General features: G+C 55.8%; 2 protein-coding genes across 8 annotated transcripts; one reads left to right on the top strand and one right to left on the bottom strand.

The window, feature by feature from the left end:
• The first annotated feature begins 47 nt into the window (after nt 1-47).
• LOC129019787 (galactoside 2-alpha-L-fucosyltransferase SEC1) lies at nt 48-22,710 on the top strand. Of its 7 annotated transcripts, XM_054463070.1 has the most exons (6): nt 48-645; nt 1,320-1,560; nt 3,165-3,235; nt 7,732-7,871; nt 13,429-13,540; nt 20,184-22,710. In XM_054463070.1, exons 3-6 carry the CDS (start codon nt 3,184-3,186, stop codon nt 21,206-21,208), a joined length of 1,329 nt encoding a protein of 442 aa, XP_054319045.1. In that variant the 5' UTR covers nt 48-645; nt 1,320-1,560; nt 3,165-3,183; the 3' UTR covers nt 21,209-22,710. The 7 variants fall into 7 exon arrangements, with proteins under 7 accessions (XP_054319045.1, XP_054319049.1, XP_054319050.1 ...); XM_054463071.1 differs by lacking the exon at nt 48-645 and having other exon boundaries at nt 1,538-2,059; XM_054463072.1 differs by lacking the exons at nt 48-645; nt 1,320-1,560 and adding an exon at nt 1,981-2,039.
• Nucleotides 1,538-13,830, bottom strand: NTN5 (netrin 5). The gene is made up of 8 exons (XM_054463069.2): nt 13,731-13,830; nt 13,205-13,315; nt 10,637-11,287; nt 4,976-5,164; nt 4,135-4,284; nt 3,731-3,784; nt 3,433-3,513; nt 1,538-1,993 (listed from the first exon to the last, which is right to left on the bottom strand). The coding sequence occupies exons 3-8, from the start codon at nt 11,265-11,267 to the stop codon at nt 1,629-1,631; spliced, it is 1,470 nt and encodes a 489-aa protein (XP_054319044.1). The 5' UTR covers nt 11,268-11,287; nt 13,205-13,315; nt 13,731-13,830; the 3' UTR covers nt 1,538-1,628.
• Nucleotides 22,711-23,561: the final 851 nt, after the last annotated feature.

Genomic DNA, 23,561 nt, shown 5'->3' on the forward strand with positions numbered 1-23,561 from the left:
CCACTTTGTTCCAGGTCCAAATGGACCTTAGGCCAGCGCGGTGGCTCATGCCTATAAACCCAGCACTTTGGCAGGCCAAGGTGGAAGGATCACTTGAGCCCAGGAGTTCGAGACCAGCCTGGGCAACATAGAGAGACCTCGTCTCTACCAACAACAAAATTAGCCAGGCATGGTGGCCTGTGCCTGTGGTCCTGGCTACTTGGGAGGCTGAGGTGGGAGGATTGCTTGAGCCCAGTAGGTCAAGGTTGCAGTGAGCTACCTACCATAGAGCCACTGCACTCCAGCTTGGGCAACAGAGTGAGACCCAGTCTCAAAAAACTAAATAATTAAAATAAAATAAAATAAAAATATTTGGCTGGGCACAGTGGCTTATGCCTGTAATCCCAGCACTTTGGGAGGTCTAGGTGGGCGGATCACCTGAGGTCAGGGGTTCGAGACCAGCCTGGGCAACGTGGTGAAACCCCATCTCTACTAAAAATACAAAATTAGCCAGGCGTGGTGGCGCTCACCTGTAGTCCCAGCTATTTGGGAGGCTGAGGCAGGAGAATTGCTTGAACCGGGGAGGTGGAGGTTGCAGTGAGCTGAGATCGTGCCATTGTACTCCAGCCTGGGCAACAAGAGCAAAACTCCATCTCAAAAAAATAAGTAAGTAAATATACCTATAAATACAATAATTTTTTTAAAAAAGAGGAAGAAACAAACAAATGGACCTTAAATCACATCCCTTCCTCTAAGACTCCCTGAGTACCCCCTCAGTGACTATCCTAAAAAGATCACCCAAATTTGAGATTATTTTGTTTGCCGTGGGTGCAGGTGCAGAGGTCAGGGTGGCAAGTTAGGTCCCAGGCTGTGGCAACCTTCCATTCCGTGGTACTTACCGCTTCCTGCCTTTTGAGCCCCTCCCCTCTGGCGTGCAGGCCAATTGTTGAGTGGGAATACAATTCCGCTTAGCACCAAGTTATGTCATACCACTCTGTGGCTTCCGATTGGCTATTCTTTCAAAAATGAGTCACCCAAAGTATCTTAATTCCTTTCTCAGAGCCTATCCTGAGGCCCATCAGAAACCAAAAGTTCCTACGTCTGGAATTTTCTAGAAATCTGGAACTGCTGTCCCTCCCTATGTGGGATTTCCCGCCTTTTCCAACCAAGCCCCGCCCATTGGCCTTTGGCCTATCATCTGGCAACACCAGTCTGACTAGCATCCAATGACGTCATAAGAGCGCTCTCATTGGATTGGCCACTTTGTCAGGGTCCTGTGGTGCTGTGGTCCTAACTTCAGTTCCGTGTATTGATTCAAGGCCTTGTTCGCTTCCCTCTAGAGACTGTGCCAGCATCGATCAGGGGTCTGTAGACAAAAATTCCCCAAGATTTGAGACTTTATTGGGGGAAATAGATCACTGGCGGGGAATGAGCCACAGGGCAAAGGAGGAACTGTTGGAACCAGATGTCCGTCTTGCCGCCTTTTGCTAAAAGTTCCGCACGCCTGCGCGGCGTGGGCGCATGCATAGTGTCGTCGGGGCTCTGCGACGTCTGATTGGCTCTCTACGGCGCACCATCGAGGTAGAAGGCTCAGCTCCTAGTCGCTCCCAAATTATTTTGTTGGCGTTCGAGGCAGCCCCATCTCACAACTAGTGCTCCGGCCTGGGGCTGGGTGTGGATGCCCGCACGCCGCGGCAGCCTCCGGCGCGCTCCTCCTGCTGCAGCCGCCTCAGGGGCCGGGCCCAGCGCGGCCTCCATGGCAGCGCGAGGCCGTGGCGGTCGAGGATGAGGCGCGTGGGGTCGGGGTCGCCCACTGCGCTGCCCAGCAGCAGGTAGTCGGTACCTGGCTGCAGGCGCAGGCAGCCGCAGGCCAGGTCGGCGCGGGGCACCCAGGCGTCCTGGTCGCCGCGTCGCACGGGCTGCGCCCGCTGCTTGTAAACGGTCAGCACGCGCACGGCCAGCCGCTGCCATGCTGGGCCCGCCGCGTCGGACGCTAGCACCTGCGCGCGGAGAACTGTGGGGAGGGGAGATGTCAGCCCGGGTCGTGGGGAGCTTCCAGGGTACCTCTGGGTCCCGTGGGGTCAGTCACAGTGGGCAGGAGCCCGAGACCGGTGGGTGGGCTTCTGGTATCGCAGTGGGGAGAGAAACCTTGAACTTTTGAGAGTTTGACCCTAAATCGTGAGTGGTAGAGCCCGCTGGAGGAAACATCTTTGAGATAAGGAGTTAAACTACAGTAGGTGGGGCTGGGGACAGGGCAGAAGAGGCAGGTCCAGGGTCTCTAATACAGTGGAGTCAGAAGGTATCAATGGTGGAATTCTTGGGAAGGAGGGGTCACATTGCCAGGGGAGGGGCTCTGGGATAAATTTGGAGGACCAGAAGAAGGAAGAGATTGGTCCCTGGAATGTGAGGGCTGAGGTCATACTGATAGTGATTCAGAAAAACATAATTTTTTTTTTTTTTTGAGATGGAATCTTACTCTGTTGCCCAGTCTGGAGTGCAGTGGTGTGATCTCAACTCACTGCAGCCTCTGCCTCCCAGGTTGAAGTGATTCTGGTGCCTCAGCTTCCTGAGTAGCTGGGTTTACAGGATCCTGCCACCACACCTGGCTAATTTTTGTATTTTTAGTAGAGATGGAGTTTCACCATGTTGGCCAGGCTGGTCTCGAACTCCTGACCTCAAGTGATCTGCCCACCTCGGCCCCCACAAAGTGCTGGGATTATTGGCATGAGCCACTGCGCCCAGCCAGAAAAATGCACTTTCTGAGAGGTTGGGTGGGACTCTGACTAGCCAGCTGGGTCTGCGGGGCAGGAGATCCCTGCGGAAGGTGGGGAAAAGCTTTCCACCTTTGAAGGCCTAGAACACTAGTGACCAGATGAGGATCCTGAGGGAGAAGTCTGCTGTCCTATAAATTGAGAGAAATAGCTGGGGTTGGTCTAGATTTGTTGGCTGGGCCGAACTCCTGAGTGTCTTAAGAGAGCTGAATAGCCTGAGGTCATAGACCCCAAGGTCATGGAGCAGGTGTGGGCTGGGGATTAGGGAACCGTGGGACAAGTCTTTATGGGGAGTAGGGCTAAGGCTCAAATATCTGGGACCATGAAGGGAAGCAGAAAGGGTCTCTGAGATAGGGAGGACAGGGCAAGAGTTCATTCCACTCAACCAGTTCCCCTATCTCTTCCATCCCTCAGAGATGTCAGGCTGAAGGAGATGATGAAACTCTGCAAGCCCAAGAACATGGGGAAAGAGGAGACACAGGAAGGTAGTGAATGCCCCCTCCCCACTCCCCCTCCCCATTTGTCTTCTGCCCCATCAATTTCTAGTTCAGGAAGGGGCTTTGGAATCCAACACTCCTTCCCATTTAAGATGAGAAAGTGGAAGGCCAGAAAGGGGGTGGCTTAGAAGCAGTTATCAGAACCAGTTGTGTAGCCTTCAGCTGTCTGTCTCCCCAGCACTCACCATGGTCCTGCTGGCAGTACCTCCGAAGGCTCATGTGTACCCTGGTGTCCGACATATTGCAGTAGTTTTGACATTGAGGGTCTGGGGAGGGTCAGGCTGTCTGCAGTGGGCTTCTGGGGCCTAGACCACAGCCTTCTACCCCTGCCCATCCCTCTATTCTATCTTGATGGCCAGCTGGGGCACCCAAGCCTTTGGGACTGGGCTCAATGGGTGACCCATGTATCCCCATCTGGGGACCCAGTCAGCCCATCCCCAGTCCCACTTGCCACTCAGGGACCTCCATGCCAGACTGTCTTACCAGAGCTATAAGCACCAGGAGTAGTGGCAAGGGTGGTTGTTGCCTCTGGAATTCCTGTGAGACCAAAGGAGAAATTAACCTCTTAGTCATTTCCCCCAGGATCCCCTCGCCCCTGCCCCGGGAATCCAGGCACCCAAACTCTTAAGTGTTTATTCCTTTAGGACTCAAGAGTGCAAGCATCCCTTGCCTTCCTCTCCCGGGACGCAGGCGTCCAGGCCCCAAGCCTTCTTTTCCTCAAGAGTCCAGAATTTTAGTCCCTGCTTATCCAAGGGCCCAGAGTCCAGCCTCCAGCCTTGGGCTCCCAATTCCCAAGGCCCCAGCCCTCACTGCACCTGCTCACTGGAGACCTGGGATGTCTCCTTCCCGCTCTACTCAGGCTTGTCGCCTGGCCCCTCAAGACTCACGCTGGCAGGGCATCCTGGGGGAGCGGCTCTGCTGGTAGCCAGGGCCACAGCGGTTGCAGGTCAGGCCTGTGACCCCTAACTTGCAGGTGCACTGCCCACTGGTCTGGTTGCAGGTTCCTCCTGTTGCCCCAATAGGGTGGCACTGGCAGGCTACATGAGCAGAGGAGCTGGGGGCATGGGGTATCGGGGCCCCAGATGCCCCTCCCAATTCCACAGTGCCTCCTCCCTCAGCCTGGGGAGTCCAGGCCCCCAGCCCCTCTTCCCTCAGACCCAGGAGTCCAGGCCCCCAGCCCCTGCTCCCTCAGGCCCAGAGTCCAGGCCCCCAGCCCCTCCTCCCTCAGCCTGGGGAGTCCAGGCCCCCAGCCCCTCTTCCCTCAGACCCAGGAGTCCAGGCCCCCAGCCCCTCCTCCCTCAGGCCCAGAGTCCAGGCCCCCAGCCCCTCCTCCCTCAGATCCAGGAGTCCAGGCCCCCAGCCTCGCCTCCCTCAGGCCCAGAAGTCCAGGACCGCAGCCCCTCCTCCCTCAAACCTAGAAGTCCAGGATGCCAGCCCCTCCTCCCTCAGACCCAGGAGTCCAGGCCCCCAGCCCTTCCTCCCTCAGACCCAGAGTCCAGGCCCCCAGCCCCTGCTCCCTCAGTCCCAGGAGTCCAGGCCCCCAGCCCCTGCTCCCTCAGTCCCAGGAGTCCTAGCCCCTAGCCCCTCTTCCTTCAGCCCCAGGAGTCCAGGACCCCAGCCCCTCCTCCCTCAGATCCAGGAATCCAGGCCCCCAGCCCCTCCTCCCTCAGCCCCAGGAGCCCAGCCCCGCCTCTGTTCCCCCCAGGCCTGTCTGCAGGCCACACTCACCCCTGCAGGCCCTGCGGCTGGAGATAGGCTGGCTAGGGTCCCTCCAGAACCCAGGTTGGCAGTAGTGGCAGTGCCGCCCGGCTGTGTGGTGGCGGCACCGCTCACAAACACCCCCACTCCGGCCGCCCGACAGTCTGAACAGCTCAGAGTTGAACCGGCAGCGTCGGGCGTGCTGGTTGCAGGAGCAGGCTAGGAGCAAAATGGGGTGGGGGCACATCAGGGCCGAGTGTGCTGCTCGCCAGTCCTCAGCTTTCTTCCCATGGTGCTGCCCTCATGAAGGGAAGCCGTGAGTGTCCAAGGTAGAAGAGAATGCCTGGGTCCCAGGACATCTCTATTAGTATCTTTTTTTTTTTTTTGAGACGGAGACTCGCTCTGTCACCCAGGCTGGAGTGCAGTGGCGCGACCTCAGCTCACTGCAACCTCCACTTCCCAGGTTCAAGCGATTCTCCTGCCTCAGCCTCCCAAGTAGCTGGAACTACAGGCGCGTGCCACCACACCCAGCTAATTTTTTTGTGTGTGTTTTTAGTAGAGATGGGGTTTCACCGTGTTAGCCAGGATGGTCTCTCATCTTTTAAATGGGTAGGCCGGGCTCATGCCTGTAATCCCAGCACTTTGGGAGGCCAAGGTAGGTGGATCACCTGAGGTCAGGAGTTCGAGACCCACATGGCCAAAATGGCGAAAACCCATCTATTAAAAATAAAAAAATTAGCTGGCCGTGGTGGCTTGTGCCTGTAGTCCCAGCTACTCGGGAGGCTGAGGCAGGAGAATCTCCTGAACTCGGGAGGTGGAGGTTGCAGTGAGCCAAGATCGCACCACTGCACTCCAGCCTGGGCAATGGAGCAAGACTCCATCTCAAAAAAAAAAAAAAAGGTACATTGGACTGGAGCTGGTAAGGCCGAGGGGACTCATGAACCTCCTGAACATCTGTGAAACTGGGCCTCTAAAGAGTAGGCTGCATCCGGGCGCGATGGCTCATGCCTGTAATCCTAGCACTTTGGGAGGCAAAGGTGGGCAGATCACCTGAGGTTAGGAGTTTAAAACCAGCCTGGCCAGCGTGGTGAAACCCTGTCTCTACCAAAAATACAAAAATTAGCTGGGCGTGGTGGCACGCGCCTGTAATCCCAGATACTCGGGAGGCTGAGGCAGGAGAATTGCTTGAACCCAGGAGGTGGAGGTTGCAGTGAGCCGAGATCGCGCCACTGCACTCCAACCTGGCGACAGAGCAAGACTCCATCTCAGAAAAAACAAAAAACAAAAAGAGTGGGCTATGGCCTGTGGAATCAGACCCTTTTAGCCTTGTGTGTCTCTCTGACTCTATTCCCTGGACAGGTGATTTCTCCCTTCTGTAGTTTGATTGGCTGTGAAATGGCATTTATAATGTTTACTTCTTGAGGCTTAAATGAGATAAAGTGGATAAAAAGTGCATAGCCGAGGCCTGGCGGAGAGCAAGTACTTGGATGTCTAGCATTCGTACGTGCAGGGCGCCCTGAGCTAAGTGTTTGATGTATTTCATCTCCACAAGGGCTCTGTGAGGCTGGCACTATTATCATCCCCATTTTACAGAGGGAGAAAGCTGAGGCACAGAGAGGTACAGCTAGCGGGTAGTTGGAGGCAGGACTTAAACACAGGTCTTCTAGCTTGACAGTCTGAGCTCTTAGCTCACTCCAGTAATACACAGCTCACGTGAGGATTATTTAGCATGTGCATTATCCTGGGAGCGTTTGTCAGGTTTTTTAAGGTGGCTCTCAAACCTTACTACCCATCAGAATTACCAGGGAAATGTTTTGTTGTTGTTTTTATTAAAAATGCATTAACAGGGCATAGTGGCCCACACCTGTAAGTCCCAGCTACTCTAGAGGCCGAGGTGGGAGGATCACTTGAGCCTGGGAGTTGGAGGCTGCAGTGAGTTATGATTGTACCACTGCATTCCAGCCTGGGCAACAGAGTGAGACCTTGTCTTTAAAAAAGAAGCAAAAACCCAAAACAACAACAAAAGCCAGATTGCAGGACTCCTCCCTAGGCTTTCTGATGGGCCCAGGGATCTGTATTTCCAGCAAGCACTGCAGAGTGAGATGCTGATACAGGGGGTTCACAGACCACTCTTTTTTTTTTTTTTTTTTTTTTTTTTTTTTGAGACAGGGTCTCACTCTCGCCCAGGCTGGAGTGCAGTAGCACAATCATAACTCACCGCAGCCTCTAACTCCTGGGCTCAAGGGATCTTCACACCTCAGCCTCCTCGGTAGCTGGGTCCACAGGCGTGCACCACCACACCAGGCTACTTTAAAATTTTTTTTTGTAAAGACGGGGACTCATTATGTCTCCCAGGCTCATGGACACTCTTTGAAGAGACTTGAACTGCAGGGTGTTTTGACTCTAAGAGGTCTGAGAGCCCTGGACTGGCAGGTCCCTGAGAGCCCAGAAGAGTCGTGGGATAATCAGGGAGCTCAGACGGCTGCATGTTCTTGGAAAAAGAACTCCCCCTCTCCCAGCCTCTGTTTTCTCCCTGTCTAGAGAGAATCCAGATCCCTCTCTCCCAGGGTTTTTGTGGACATTCAAAGTGGCAAAGCTATTCAGATGATCAGTGAGTTGAGTCAGGCTTTGGATTCTTTCTGACCCAAGGGTAATCGTTTTACCTCACTTCCCCTGTGGAAAACTCAGATGACGGAGGGGAGATGCAGACCAGGATGTCTGTGAAGCCCATAGTTCTGCCGCAGGCATTAGTCTCACCTGGTCACCCTGACCTTTCTCCACCGCAGCATTGTCAGTCTCTTACCCGGGTTTGGAGGGCACTGCCCTGCTCAGTCTGGGGGGATGTGGTGACCCTCAGGAGGACAGCCTCCCCAGCGCCCAGGCCCTGTCCAGGCCCAGGATGAAGGCTGCCTCATCCTCAGGCCAGGTGAGTCTCACCCCTCACTCCCCTGCTTAGGTAAAAGATTTGGCCAAAGAATGGGGGTGGTCTGTAAGTTAGCCCATGTGATCTTCATGTATGAAGAAATAGAGGGGCAGAGGCCGGGCGTGGTGGCTCACGCCTGTAATCCCAGCATTTTGGGAGGCTGAGGCTGGCGGATCACCTGAGGTCAGGAGTTCGAGACCAGCCTGGCCAACATGGCGAAACCTCATCTCTACTAGAAATATAAAATTAGCCGGGCGTGGTGGCGCACACCTGTAATCCCAGCTACTCGTGAGGCTGAGGCAGGAGAATGGCTTGAACCCCAGAGGCGGAGGTTACAGTGAGCCAAGATGGCGCCACTGCACTACAGCCTGGGTGACAGAGCAAGACTCCATCTCAAAAAAAAAAAAAGAAAAGAAATAGAGGGCTGGGAGGCAAAGAGCATGGGAGGTGGAGAGGGAAGGCCAGGGTACACTTGCACATGTGTGTATGTGTCTGTGTCTGTTGGTAGAGTTACCTCCCAGGACCTCAGACCCTCTACCAAGTGTCTCAGGCTGGAGGAGGGAGGGGGTCAGGGCCAGAAGGAGCTGACACTGGCTGTCTCTGAGGAGGGACTGTTGGAGGGAGGTAGGGAAGGCCTGGTATGGAAGCACCTGTGGGAAAGAGGGCATCACATGGGACATTCCTGGGGGGCCCCTGTCCAGCTGGATGGAGCAGTGGATTGTCACGGCATCTAGGAACTCAGGGCTCTCTGGGTTCAATCCCTTGCTGGCAATGAGACTTAGGGCAAGTGACCTCTCTTTGAGCCTCACTTTCCTCAGCTGGGGAGTGGCGACTTTGGCAGGTGCTCAGGAAGCCGTTCCTTTGTGCCAGGTACCACATTGGGCTTTATTTAAAGGCTTTATGTGTATTAATGCATTTAATTTTCACTATAGCCTGTAAAGGATGTGCTGTTACTATCCCCACTCTATGGTGGAGGAAACTGAGGCGCCAAAAGGTTAGGTCACTTGCCCAGGTCTCACAGCGGGTAAGCAGAGGAGCTAGGATTCAAGCTCAGATAGTCTGGCTGCCAGGCCACCAAGGCCGTGCTCCTTGTCTGCCTCTTGTCTGCCACCTGGTGTGACAGTACCCAGCAGGAGTTTGGCAGGGACAGGCTGAGACCCCAGAACTTGGCTTCCTGAGCTCAGATCCTGGCCCTGCCACACGCAGCCACTGTGTGTCCTTGTGCAGGGGACTTCTGAACTCTAGCCCTGAGTCTTCTCATCTGTAAAATGGGCCTGTTGACAATCCCTGCCTGGCACACAGTAGGTGATTGATAAATATGTGTTTAGTGACCGAATACTTTCCCCCTGTGGTTGGTTTGAGGAGTCAGGTGCCATCCAGCTGTCCTGTTCCCCTACAACTGTTCAATAAATATTACCCAAGTACCTGCATCCAGCCAGGCCCTGGGATGGGTGCTCGGAAACTGTTATTACATCATCATCATCACCACCATCATCATCATCACATCACCACCACCACCGTCATTACCATCATCACCATCATCCCATCACCACCACCATCACCATCATCACCACCACCATCATCATCACCACCATCATCATCACCACTACCATCACCATCATCACATTACCACCACCATCATCATCATCATCACCACCATCACCACCACCACCACCACCATCATCATCATCACCACTACCATCACCATCATCATCATCATCACCACCATCATCATCATCACCACCATCACCATCATCACCACCATCACCACCATCGTCACCATCACCACCACCATCATCATCACCACCATCATCATCACCACTACCATCACCATCATCACATTACCACCACCATCATCATCATCATCATCACCACCATCACCACCACCACCACCATCACCACCATCGTCACCATCACCGCCACCATCACCACTGTCATCATCACCACCACTGTCACCACCACCATTACCATCACCATCACCATCACCATCACCACTATCACCATCATCATCACATCACCACCACCGTCATCACCATCATCATCACCATCACCACCACCATTGTCATCGCCACTACCATCACCATCATCATCATCACGTCACCACCACCACCGTCATTACCATCATCACCATCATCCCATCACCACCACCATCACCATCATCACCACCACCATCATCATCACCACATTACCATCACCATCATCATCATCACCACCACCACCATCATCATCATCATCACCACTACCATCACCATCATCATCATCATCACCACTACCATCACCATCATCATCATCATCACCACTACCATCACCATCATCACATTACCACCACCATCATCACCATCATCACCATCATCATCATCACCATCATCACCATCATCATCACCATCATCACCACCACCATCGTCACCATCACCGCCACAATCACCATTATCACCACCACCACAATCGTCACCATTATCACCACCACTGTCATCACCATCATCATCACCATTACCACCATCACCACCATCATCATCATCATCACCATCATCACAGGCTGATGAGTGTTGGGGAGAGGGTGAGCCCCTCATGAGCAGACAGGCCCATGTGTGGCTGAGATACAGGACTGGCTGCAGGGAGGAGGTACAGAGGGGACCGAGTCTGAGACTGGGGTGAGAGGCAAGGAGCACCCAGTTCCAGGGAGGGAAGGGAACATCCTGCTCCTGTAGGGACAAAGGACCCAGTGGCAGGCAGGCAAAAGCAGGCAGAGTGAGGGGCGCAGGACTCACGCAGGCAAGGGTGGGGGTGCCGGGGCGTGGCAGGCCGCCAGGGCCAATCTCGATGGGATGGGCGGCAACTCTCGCACCCTGGGCCAGTGGTATGGTGGCGGCAGTGGCAGCGGGGGGGCCGGGCACGGGCGGCACAGCGGGCAGCGTGGCCATGACACTGGCAGCGGCCTCTCAGCCCAGCTGCCGCTAGCCCGGCCTGGCCCCCGAACTCCACACGGAGGTGGCTGGCCGCCACAGTGGCCTTAGGACCTGGTGTGGAGTGGAAGGTCACCCTTTCAGGGCCCCCCAAGGCCCCAGGCCAGGCGGGTCTGTGCCACAGCAGCCTCCAGGGACCCCCTGAGGCCCAGGCAGCAGACAGGATGAGGGCTGGGGGTCCTGGGGTGCAGAAGCGCAAGCTGACAGATGTCAGGAGGAAGGGGCCACCCAGGGCCAAGGTCAGGCTGCCATTGCAGGTTTCCCCGGCGCCAAGGTGGTTTCCTGGGGACAGGGTACAGGCCTGAGGGCAGGAGGCCGCCACGGCAGCCAGCTGTGTCACTGGCGGGAGGCAGAATTGGGGGCGGCCCTGTGGATCGTAGCATGGGTCCGCAGTGGCCTGGCCCAGGAGGAGCAGGAGGGCAAAGGTCACAGGCATGGTCACAGCAGAGCCAGCACCTGGAGGGAAGAGAGGTGGCTGGGCTGGGGACCTCAGCCGCAGCCTCTACCCCTCCTGGAGGTGTCCTGTGGAACTGGAGCATTCCACCCCCAACCCGTCCAGGCCCCTCCCCGGCTGCATGGAAGCGAGGAAAATAGTTCCATCTGGGGAGAATTACTGTTTACATAACCCAAAGGGGAAAGAACGCAGACAAAATCGAGAATTTTGCCTGAACTAATCCGTAGCTTAACACCCCAGAGTTATCCGTCAGTGTCGAGGGGCAGGGGGCCCTGGGGAGCGGTGAGCGGCTGGAGCAGAGGGGCTGGCCAAGGCCAGCAGACGTGGAAACCTAGAGAGGGACACAGAGACAAGCAGGGCTGGGCAGGAGAGGGGGCTTAGGGACAGATGAAGACTCAGTCGCAAAGAAATAGAGGACAGGACAGAGGCAGAGAGAGGACAGTCAGCCTAGGGGAGGGGCTCGGCACAGAGAAGTTGCTGCAAAGACAGAGGAACAGACAGGAGGCCGAGAGGCTGAGACAGAGGCCAGGCACCCAGAGGCCACAGGGAGCCGGGAGACTGAGGCTCGGACTGCCTGGGGGCTGGGATAGGTGGGCAGGTGGGCTCAGAGACACCCAGCTCGGCAGGCCCTGGGGAGAGGAGGGAAGGGGACAGGCTAGGGGTGCCTGGCGGGGGATCAGAAGTGAGAGACCGAGGCCCAGGCCTGTAGGGATCAGAGCCATGGCCTTTCCCACATGGGGCCCTAACCTTGTTCTCCACACCCTGGGCACGGAAAGGGATTATCATCAAACAACCCAGCCTCCCTGCCACCCACCCACCCACCCCCAGTGCCCCACCCTTAACCCTTTCCCACCCGAGTGCAAAGCCCAGAGAGCTGAGCTGAGGAAAGGGATGCTGGGAGCTGGAACCTGGGTGGCTCTGGGGCTTGGGAGCGGGACAGTGGGATCCCCATGGGGTCAGGGGAAGCAGACACCTGGGTTCCCTTCAGAAGTCAGGGTGTGGGGACCAGAAGTTAGCGTTCTGGGACTTTCTGCTCACCTCAACCCTGCCCTCTATCCTGGGCCTCAGGGCCCGGAGACCAGAGTCCCCACATTCTCCACCCAACCAGAGTTCCCCAGAGCAGATGGAGGAACAGATGTTGGGGGTGGTGGGTAATGAGGAGGAGAGAGGCAGGAAGGCAGGAGCTGGGACAGGGTGGGGTGCCAGATGCCAGGGAGCCCGTGGGGGCAGAAGCCCAGACTCTAAGAATGGCAGGAGCCGGGAAGGACTGGACTCTGAAATGCCCCCACTTTCCCCTTCCAGGGCCAGCAGCCTCTGGTGAGGAGCTCACTGTGGACTGGGGGCCTCGGAGCCTTTCCAGGCCCTTGGCTCTGAATCTGCGCCCAGGCATGCCCCTGGGCTGGGCATCTCTGGGGCACCCTGGGGGTTGGGGTGGGCCACACCTGCCCCAGCCTGGCCTCACAGCCCACGTCCCCACTGCTGTTGGCCACATGCAGACGCTGCCTCCCCTGGCCCAGATGACAGGCCTCGCCCTCCGCCCTCCCAAGGAGCCTGGCGCCATTTTACATCCACTCGGGTGGCAGCTGCCTGCCTGGCCCTCAGCAGCATCCTGTTAAGGACCAGCCCCCCATGTCCCCTTTTTCTCTTGCTGGATAGTTCAGGGGGTGGCACCCTCTGGCCCTTAGCACCTTGAGGAACCAGGCTGTGAGTTCCCTAGTGTTCCTGGGGGATCCAGAAACCAGTCGTGGCCCACAGAGAGCCCATACCCCTCTTTAAGAAAGAGTCCAGCCGTGCTCCCAGCAGACTCATAGGAGGCCTGCCTGGGCGGCCTGGGGTCCATCTGGGACCCAGGCTTCCTTTCACTGGCTCTTGGCATGCACCCCCCAACCCGAGCCCTGAGGCCCTGACATTGGCCAAACCTGCACTCAAGAAGAGAGCGTCCTGCAGCCAGTTCCCCGCAGGCTCTTCCTCCAAGCTGTGGCGCGGTGGGCTCTCAGGAGGGAGTGGCGTGGCTGTTCTCAGGCCCTAGGCTAGTGGGGTTTCTGGGCTGGGCGGGGGCTCAGAGCAGAGCCCGCAGAATCTAACACCGCCACCCCCCTCCCACCCCAATCCCTCACCAACCACAGCCATGCTATCCCCACAGGGACCCCTGCCAGCCAGGCCACCCGCAACGGTGTGGGACGTGAGTGCCGTTGCCCCCGGCGGTCCAGCAGCAGGACAGCCCCCAGCAGCCTGGCCTAGGAGGCTCACCGCAGGTAGGACGGGAGGCTGTCAGTCGGGGGTCCCGCTCCATCCCACTCCACCCCTGCCCACTGGCTCAGCCCCGCCTTGTGGTGGCCGCGATCGCGATTGGGCAGGGGCTGACCTTTGGGAGACAATCGCTGTTGGAAACTTTGCTCAGCCCCCCTCTGGCTGCGTGACCCCAAGCCAGCCCCTCCTCCTCACCTCTGGAACCTTCTGTCAGCTGGGGGTTCACCGAGCCTTAAGGTCAGTCATTTTCAAGTCGTAAAAATCTGTGCTCTTGGAAGGTTCAGACCAGCCCCTGGAATTCGAAAGGCCTCAGTAGCTTTGTAAGATGGTGGGGAAGGCGACAAAGGAGCCGAGAACACCTGGCCCCAGTGTTTCTCCTGTGGCAGAGGGAGAAGGCGGGGACCCCCGGGGTGCGGGGGACCAAGCTCAAAAGCACCTCCCTAGTGCCGGTGTCCTGCGAAGCCTCAGTGCTTTCATCGTGACATTTTCATGCAAATGTTGCTGTCTGTTCTATTCCATCTCCGAATGGGTTGACTAGAAAAATAATCTTTTCTGTCACTTCCCGCTGAGAAAAGCAAGGGCCTCATGGAGTTGGGGCGCGGCACCTGCTGCCCTGGGTGGCCCCAGCGTTTATCGTGGTGTAGTGTGGGCCCAATCCTGACAGGCTTGGGACCCACTGCCCCAGGCCTGCCCCAGGGGGTGCGAGGGCACGGCCAAGGCGACCCTCAACTCTGGACCCTTAGGTACCACGTTGGAGGGGGCCAGATTTGGCAGGAGCAGGACGGGGACATCGGATTTGAAAGAAGGGAGTCACTCCAAAAGCTGGGAGGGGCATCAGCTGCAGGAGGATGGAATGGGGCTGAGACGCCCCCCTATCAGAGGGGGACATGTCGGAGCTGGGGGCCCGGGCTGTGCGAGTCAGAGTGGAACTTCAGGATTCAGGCGCAGGTCCCTCCACTGACCCTGCCTGAGCTCTCCCTGTATGGGACTTTGCTGGGGGTGTGCGCTGGGAACACAGACCCCTGCCCCATCAGGCTCCGTGTCCAGAGAGGGGAGGGGGAGACCCCAGCAGCGCCGGTCCTTCTGTGCTCTAGATTGTTGGAAGGTGCCAAGTGCCTTGGAGCAAAGCAAGTGGGGAAGCGGCCACGGGGGCCCAGGGGTTGCAGATGTAAGTAGGGTGATGCGGAGGGGCATTTGTGCTGAGGCCACGGCCAGCACAGAACCCAGCTTGCTGCCACAGAAAACTGAGGAAGAAGGCTTAGGTCTCGCTGCGTCCTCCTCCCCACCTGGGCAAAGTCTCTTAAGCTCCGGCTCCTGGAGGGAAGCTTTTGTTTCTTGCAGCCTGAGCTGCCTGAGTTGATCGGCCCCCCTGCGGGTGCCTGGGGGCAAACAGGGAAGAACAGACAGAGCTGCCACAGCCAAGCACATAGTGCCCCAAGCTGGGAAGGAGACTGTTTTTTTGTCAGGGAGAGTTCTTTAAGGGCTGGAGACCTTCACCCTCACAGCTTCTACAGAAGGCCGGGCCTGGCCAAAGCACAGCTCTGAGGTGGGTTCAACCCAGAGAGACCCTCAGTGCTGGGCTTGCACAGACCTCTAACCCCTGCCTTGGTGACCCAGACATAATGGAGGCCCCACGAGGCAGGGCAGGTCACCCGCAGGAGTTACTGGGCATTGTGTGGCTGGGTAGGGCCTGCCCTCCCCAGACATATTCAAAAAGGCCAGGATGGTAACCCCAGCCATACTGCCTGGGTTCAAATCCACCTCTGTCCTGGCTGTGTGACTGAGAACAAGCTTCTTAACCTCTCTGTGCCTTAGTTTCCTTATCTGTTAAATGAGGAAGAAAGAATGGATCTTCCTCATGGTGGGCGGAGGGGGTCGTGAGGACTAAATGAGCTGACATGCCCACAGGTTCTTATCTGAGCTCTCTGGGAAAGTCGTGTTCCAGAACCTTCTGCTTCCTGGCCCTGTTGTCGGATGCGTAGTCCATATGTGACATGGCACCCATGGTAGGTCTGGGCCGCATCACATTGTCAAACATATTATGTTTTAGGCAGCAAAGCACATGGGTGTTCACAGTAAGAGAAGTAAAGTCTGCAAATAGCCACATGACCCTCCTCCAAGCCAGGGTTGTCCTCAGATGAGTTCAGTCCAGGTTGGCGTTTGCCGTTCCCCCTGAGGAAAATGGGTGACAAGGAATCGCGGACCAGGACAGCCAGCCCCGAGATGGGCCTGGCCCGCCAGCACCCTTGCAGCCTCGGCCTTGGCTGGTGCTTTCTGGTTGTCTAGGCTGAGAACAGCCACAAGAGGGAGCACCTGAGACTCCAGGAAAAGCCAGAGCAGCCGCGGTACCCACTGCTTGATCTGCAGGACCTGGGGCAAAATGCAGACACAGGACCCCTTGTTTAGAATTTATGAAGGATTTTAAGATGGCAACGCCAGATCATTAAAGCAAGCGTGGGGCCTGTCTCAACACAACTGCACGAGTCACACAAAATGAAGGTGGACCCCATGGGGGCACCCTTGTCCTGAGCTGGTTTCCCTTGGCCAGTGGCCCTGGCTCCTGTCCCTGCCCTGCACCCCTACCGACCCCAGCCCTAGCCTTGGGACCTGCCCAGGGGCTCCAGCTGGGCTCAGAGCTCAGCTCCTTCTCTGTGGGGCAGGACCCTGAGTTGAGTGGATGGTAAGATCATGTTTGGGACACAGTTTTCACCAGCTCAGTGAAAAAAGGCTTGGGCAGATTTAATTCACTTTTTGGAAACTAAAGCAGCGCCAGAGGCATTTCTGTTAGGCCTTAGGCCAGCTGGCCTTGCTGGGGACCCACGCGAGACTTTCAAGGAGGGCCCCAGAGTGTTCAGGCTTCTCAGAAGGGTCCGATGAACCAAGCGAGGAGCCCTGGAATAGAGGAGGATGAGAGCTGAAGAGGCCTGTAGGCCCCCGATGTTTAAGAGGACATGTGGAGGGAGAGATGGGGAGCCGGGAGGGGTGAGGCAGAAGCCAGAAGTTTTAGGGGTGAGCCCATGCCAAGCAGGGCTTCAGCAGGAGTGGGGTAGGAGGGAGGGTGAAGCGATGACTGCTGAGTTGTAGCCATTGCAGTGGCCACAGCGAAACCATAGGACATTGGTCAGAGGAGTGGACACGGGGAGAAGAGAAAGCCGATCAGGACATGGTAGAGGCTGGGAGCAGAGGACCTTCTGGGAGGCCTGGGGAGAGCTGGAGGAGACTCGGAAAGAGCGGCCCCCAGAGAAGGGACCATCTATCCCATGGCGAGGACCAGGACCGAGGTCCCTGGAGCCCAGTCAGGCCCAGTGGTCAGGGCTGGACCTGGAGGTGAATAGGTGTGGGCTCCACAGTGAGATGGCCCTGCACACCCACCACAACCAAACACAACGGCGAGCGAGGCTGGGAAATGGGGCCTTCCCGTACTGCTAGTGGAAACGGAAACTGGGGCAGCCACCTGGCAGCTCCCAAAACGATTCAACGTAGAGTTCACCCTGTGACCCAGCACACAGGTTCGTGGCAGCACTATTCGCAACAGCCGAAAACTGGAAACAACTCCAGTGCCTATCACCTGATGAGTGAATAAATTGTGGTCTACCTGGACAATGGGATTTTCAGTATTGAAAGGAGTGAGGCAATTATCTGGGTATGGTGGGTGTACCTGTAGTCCCAGCTACTCGGGAGGCTGACGCAGGAGAATCACTTGAACCCAGGAGGTGGAAGTTGCAGTGAGCCGAGATCGCGCCATTGCACTCCAGCCTGAGCGACAGAGTGAGACACTGTCTCAAAAAAAGAAAAAGAAAAGAAAGGTGTGAGGCCGTGACACGTGCTACAGTGTGGATGGACCTCGAAAACACGGTGCTGAGTGAGGAAGCCAGACTCAGAAGGCCATGGAGTGTGTGATTACAGTCACATGAAAAATCGAGAATAGGCAAATCCATAAAGACAGAAAAGAGATTAGTTGGTGGGAGGACAAGGAACAGGGAAGATTGTGGGGAGATGGTTAAAGGGTGGGGGGTTTTTTTGGGGGGGGGTTATGCAAATATTCAAAATTGATTGTGCTGGTTTCACAGCTCTGTAAATATACTAAAAGCCATTAAATCGCACACTAAGTGGGTGAATGGTATATTAATTATATCTCAAAGTGGTTGCCAAAAAAAGAGCTGGCTGGACGTGGTGGCTTACGCCTGTAATCTCAGCACTTTGGGAGGCTGAGGTGGGTGGATCACCTGAGGTCAAGTGTTCCAGACCAACCTGGCCAACATGGTGAAACTTTGTCTCTACTAAAAATACAAAAATTAGCTGGGCGTGGTGGCGGGTGCCTGTAGTCCCACCTACTTGGGAGGCTGATGCAGGAGAATCGCTTGAACCCAGGAGGCAGAGGTTGCAGTGAGCCAAGATTGCGCCATTGTACTCCAGCAAGGGCAACAGAGCAAAAACTCCATCACAAAAAAAAAAAGAAAGAAAAGAAAAAGAATTAATAATCATAGCCCTACATATAAAAGCTAAAATTGGCCCATGCCTATTATCCCAGCACTTTAGGAGGCCAAGGCAGGAGGATTGCTTGAGCCCAGGAGTTCAAGACCAGCCTGGGAAACATAGTGAGACCCCATCTCAACAAAAAATGTAAGAATTAGCTGGGCATGGTGGCACATGCCTGTGGTCCCAGCTACTGAGGAGGCTGAGGTGGAAGGATCCCTTGAGCCCAGCTGTGATCAGACCACTGGCACTCCATCCTAGGTGACAGAGTGAGCACCTGTCTTAAAAAACAAAAGCTGAATTCTCCAGCTTGACATGATAGTGCAGAGAGAACATTCTCAAGGCAAGACATGAAAGCTGTTAGTACTTTAAGTCCTGGGCCAGAAACGGACACAATTTCACTTGCACTATATTAAACTGGTCAAGGCAGTCATGGGCCCGCCCAGATCCAAGGGAAAGGGAGTCCAGGAGTCTGTGGTTGGCTTGAACCCACCACACCCACTAATAGTATCAGGAAACGCTTAGCACTTATCAGTGCAGGGGTGTGGCAGCCCCATTTCTTGGAGGAGGAGAGGAGGAGTTAAATAACACCTCCAGGTCACCAGCCTGCAGAAGGCAGAGCCTGTCCATGAACTTGGGCCCACCTGTGCTCTTTCCCTCTGCACGGGCACCAAAGATTCTTATCTGTTTTGTCCTCTGCTGGCTTCCTGGCCCTGAGCACCGTGGCTGGCATGTAATAAATAGTCTGCAAGTATTGATTTTATTTATGTTATTTTTAATTTTTTTGAGACAGTCTTGCTCTGTCACCCAGGCTGGAGTGCAGTGGCGCAATCTCGGATCACTGCAACCTCCACCTCCTGGGTTCAAGCGATTCTCCTGCCTCAGCCTCATGAGTAGCTGGGATTACAGGCACCCGCCACCATGCCCGGCTAATTTTTGTATTTTTAGTGGAGACGGGGTTTCACCATGTTGGCCAGGCTGGTCTCGAGCTCCTGACCTCAGGTGATCTGCCCACCTCGGCCTCCCAAAGTGCTGGGATTACAGGTGTGAGCCACCGTGCCCGGCTACTGCAGGTATTGATTTTCCAACAAATACAGGGCATTTCCTGTGTGCGAGGCACTGCTTTACAAAATCATCACATTTAATCTTCAAGCAACCCCATGAGGTAGTTCTGTGAGGTAGAACCATAGAAATGGCCGTGAGTAGGCCAGGCATGGTGGCTCATGCCTCTAATCCCACCACTTTGGGAGGCCAAGGCGGGTGGATCACGAGGTCAAGAGTTCGAGACCAGCCTGGCCACCATGGTGAAACCCCGTCTCTACTAAAAATACAAAAATTAGCCAGGGGTGGCGGTGCATGCATGTAATCCCAACTACTTGGGAGGCTGAGGCAGGAGAATCTCTTGAACCCGGGAGGCGGAGGTTGCAGTGAGCCAAGATCGTGCCACTGCACTTCAGCCTGGGTGACAAAGCAAGACTCCATCACCAAAAAAAAAAAAAGAAAAGAAAAGAAATGGCCATGAGTGTAGGTAAAATCGGGTTGAATATTGGCACTTTCGAATGGTTCCATGTACTCATCTCCATTTAACAAGTGAGGAAACAGACTCAGAGAGACTCAGTAACTTCTTGTTGTTTTTGAGACAGGGTCTTGCTCTGTTGCCCAGGCTGGAGTGCGGGGGCACAATCACAGTTGACTGCAGGCTCAATCTCCTGGGCTCAAGCAATACTCCCACCTCAGCTTCCCAAGTAACTGGGACCACAGGTGCATGCCACCATGCTTGACTAATTTTTTAAAAACTTTTTTTTTTTTTTGTAAAGATAGGGTCTCACATTTTTTGCCCAAGCTGGTCTTGAACTTGGGCTCAAGTGATCCTCCCATCTCAGCCTCCCAAAGTGCCAGGATTACAGGCACAAGCCGCTGCGCTCAGCGAGGTGCAGTAACTTGACTGAAGTCACAAGGTGCTGGTAAGGCTGGGACTTCCAACAGGAACTCAGCCTCAGGTGGAAAGACCCCAGGGTCTGTGCTCTGAGGCCTCCCCCATGCACTGTGGTGCTCAGGACAGAGGTTTGGATGGATTGAGTAAGTGAATGAATGACTTTGGCAGGGGGCGGGTGAAAAGACTCCTGTCCCCCCAGCCCTCCCTCCTGACCATGTCCTCTCTCCTCCCCGCAGCCGTCAAGGGATTCTGGGCCACCCGCCCTTCCTTCTCCACCTTCTACTTCATCTTTGCCATTTTTGTGGTGTCCACCATCTTTCACTGCCACCAGCGCCTGGCTCTGGTGCCTGCGCCCTGGGCATACTCAGCCCGTGTGGTCCTGGCCCCCAGACACCTCCCCCGGGAGGGCCTGTTCACTATCAACTCCAAGGGCCGCCTGGGGAACCAGATGGGTGAGTACGCCACGCTGTACGCCCTGGCCAAGATGAACGGGCGGCCCGCCTTCATCCCGGCCCAGATGCACAGCACCCTGGCCCCCATCTTCAGAATCACCCTGCCGGTGCTGCACAGTGCCACGGCCAGCAGGATCCCCTGGCAGAACTATCACCTGAACGACTGGATGGAGGAGGAGTACCGCCACATCCCGGGGCGCTATGTCCGCCTCACGGGCTACCCCTGCTCCTGGACCTTCTACCACCACCTCCGCCACGAGATCCTCCAGGAGTTCACCCTGCACGACCACGTGCGCGAGGAGGCCCAGAAGTTCCTGCGGGGCCTGCAGGCCAAGTGGGCAGGGCAGGAAACCTTCGTGGGGGTCCATGTGCGTCGGGGGGACTATGTCCGTGTCATGCCGCGCGTATGGAAGGGGGTGCTGGCCGACCGGGGCTACCTGCAGCGGGCCCTGGACTGGTTCCGGGCCCGCTGCCGCCTCCCGGTCTTTGTGGTCACCAGCGATGACATGGCCTGGTGCCGGCAGAGCATCAACAGCTCTCTTGGGGACGTGGTGTTCGCTGGCAATGGCCTCCAGGGCTCACCTGCCAAAGACTTTGCGCTGCTCACACAGTGCAACCACACCATCATCACCGTGGGCACCTTCGGGGTCTGGGCCGCGTACCTCGCGGGCGGGGACACCGTCTACCTGGCCAACTTCACCCTGCCCAACTCCCCTTTCGACGTGGTCTTTAGGCCGCAAGCGGCCTTCCTGCCAGAGTGGGTGGGCCTTGCAGCTGACCTTGGACAGGCTGGACAGAACGGCCTCTAGCCAGCCCTGCCTGTGCCTGGCCCTCATCCTCTGACCCGAGGGGCAGTGAGTGGGGTGTGCGGGGCATGGACTCAAGGTCCCTCACGCAGTTTGGATCCAGGCTTATCTACTTCATAGCTGAGTGAGTTTGGACAACTGACTCAACCTCTGTGCCTTAGTATGTTAACCACAAAATGCACAAACCACAGAAATAAACACCAGTAGCAGCTGGTGGGAGCTGAGCAAATTCGCTTAGAGCCAGTGCCTTATGACCGTGTGGGAGGCGTCGGCTGCTCACATGTATGCAGCACGCCAGGAACATTGGCATTGCTTTACGATGGAAATGCAGTTTTGCCCTCTCCTTCCTAGCAGCACTGGTAGCACAGGGCCCAGATATTTTGCACTCACGTCCTGGAGAGAAGCCATCCCTGCCCTGAAGGATAGGGGAACTCGATTTTCTAGGCAACTAGGAATTTTGGCTTCGGAGTTAGTGGGCCTTATCACGAAAGAATGTGAGGGAAGGGCCGGGTGCAGTGGCTCACGCCTGTAATCCCAACACTTTGAGAGCTGAGTTGGAGGGGGATCCCTTGATCCAGGAGTTCGAGACCAGCCTGAGCAACATATTGAAACCTCATCTCTACAAAAATTAGCTGTGCCTAGTGGCACACACCCATGGTCCCAGATACTCAGGAGGCTGAGGTGGGAGGATCACCTGAGCCTGGGAGGTTGAGGCTGCAGTGAGCCATGATCACACCACTGCACTGCAGCCTGGGCAACAGAGCAAGACCCTGTCTCAATCAAATCAAATAAATAAATAAATAAATAAATTGCTTGCAGCTGGTGCCAAGGAATGGTGGTCTCCCAGTAGATAGAAAACACCCAAAGCTGGCCAGGCGTGGTGGCTCACGCCTGTAATCCCAGCACTTGGGGGGCCGAGGTGGGCAGCTCACCTTAGGTCAGGAGTTAAAGACCAGCCTGGCCAACGTGACAAAACCCTGTCTCTACTAAAAATACCAAAATTAGGCCGGGCACGGTGGCTCATGCCTGTAATCCCAGCACTTTGGGAGGCCAAGGCTGATGGATCACGAGTTCAGGAGATCGAGACCATCCTGGCTAACGAGGTGAAACCCTGTCTCTACTAAAAAAAAAAAAAAAAAGAAAAGAAAGAAGAGAAAACACCCAAAGCTGGTGATCAGCAGCTTCCCAATAAGATCCCGGGAGTTCGGCGAGTGGGCACAAGCACGTGCACTAAGAGGCAAAATAGCAGAGTTTGATTGGCACATGACCTCCTGGGGACATTCGGTGAGTAAGGGAAGAATGCCTCAAGTGAGCACGCGTACAACTCCAGTAAACACACTGCACGTGCTCCCCACCCAGATGCTGGCAGGCCACCGCCTAAGTGGACAGCCCACCCCAAGGGAGGAACTGGGGAGAAGGGACGCAAGACCCCAGAAGTGTGCCAACATATAAAATCCCAACTCAAAAGGTCAAACTGCACACTTGTCTTTCATGTCGCCTGCTTAGCCCTCTTCCAAGTGTACTTTCATTCCTTTTGTCCCTGCTCTAAAGCTTTTCAATAAACTTTCTCTCCTGCTCTAAAGGAGAGCCTATTGCCCAGGCTGCCTTGGTCTTTCCTTCTGCCTATTCCCCTCAGTCAAATTCTTTCTTCTTAGGAGACAAGAATTGAGGTTGCTGCAGACCCATATGGATTTGCTGCCAGTAACAGGGTTTGGGCTTGGGAGGTGTTAAAGAACACAGGAGGGGCCAGGCGTAGTGGCTCATGCCTGTAATCCCAGCACTTTGGGAGGCCCAGGCGGGCGGATCACCAGGTCAAGAGATCGAGACCATCCTGGCCAACATGGTGAACCCCGTCTCTACTAAAAATACAAAAATTAGCTGGGCGTGGTGGCAGGTGCCTGTAATCCCAGCTACTGGGGAGGCTGAGGCAGGAGAATCGCTTGAACCCGGGAGGCAGAGGTTGCTGTGAGCTGAGATCGTGCCACTGCACTCCAGCCTGGTGACAGAGTGAGACTCCGTCTCAAAGAAAAAAAAAGAAACGCAGGAGGAGGGCTGAGTGCGATGGCTGTTTCGCCCAGGCTGGAGTGCAGTGGCGCCATCTCAGCTCACAGCAACCTCCGCCTCCTGGGTTCAAGCAGTCCTCCCACCTCAGCCTCCCAAGTGGGATCATAGGCACCCGCCGCCACATCCAGCTAATTTTTGTATTTTTAGTAGAGATGGGGTTTTGCCATTTTGGCCAGGCTGGTCTGACATCAAGTGATCCTTCCACCTCGGCCTCCCAAACTTCTGGGATGACAGGCATGAGCCACTGTGCCCAGCCAACAGCTTTCACATTACAAAAGCCCAAGCAGAAGCT

Source organism: Pongo pygmaeus, chromosome 20 (assembly GCF_028885625.2).
Source record: "Pongo pygmaeus isolate AG05252 chromosome 20, NHGRI_mPonPyg2-v2.0_pri, whole genome shotgun sequence".
Taxonomy (NCBI): domain Eukaryota; kingdom Metazoa; phylum Chordata; class Mammalia; order Primates; family Hominidae; genus Pongo; species Pongo pygmaeus.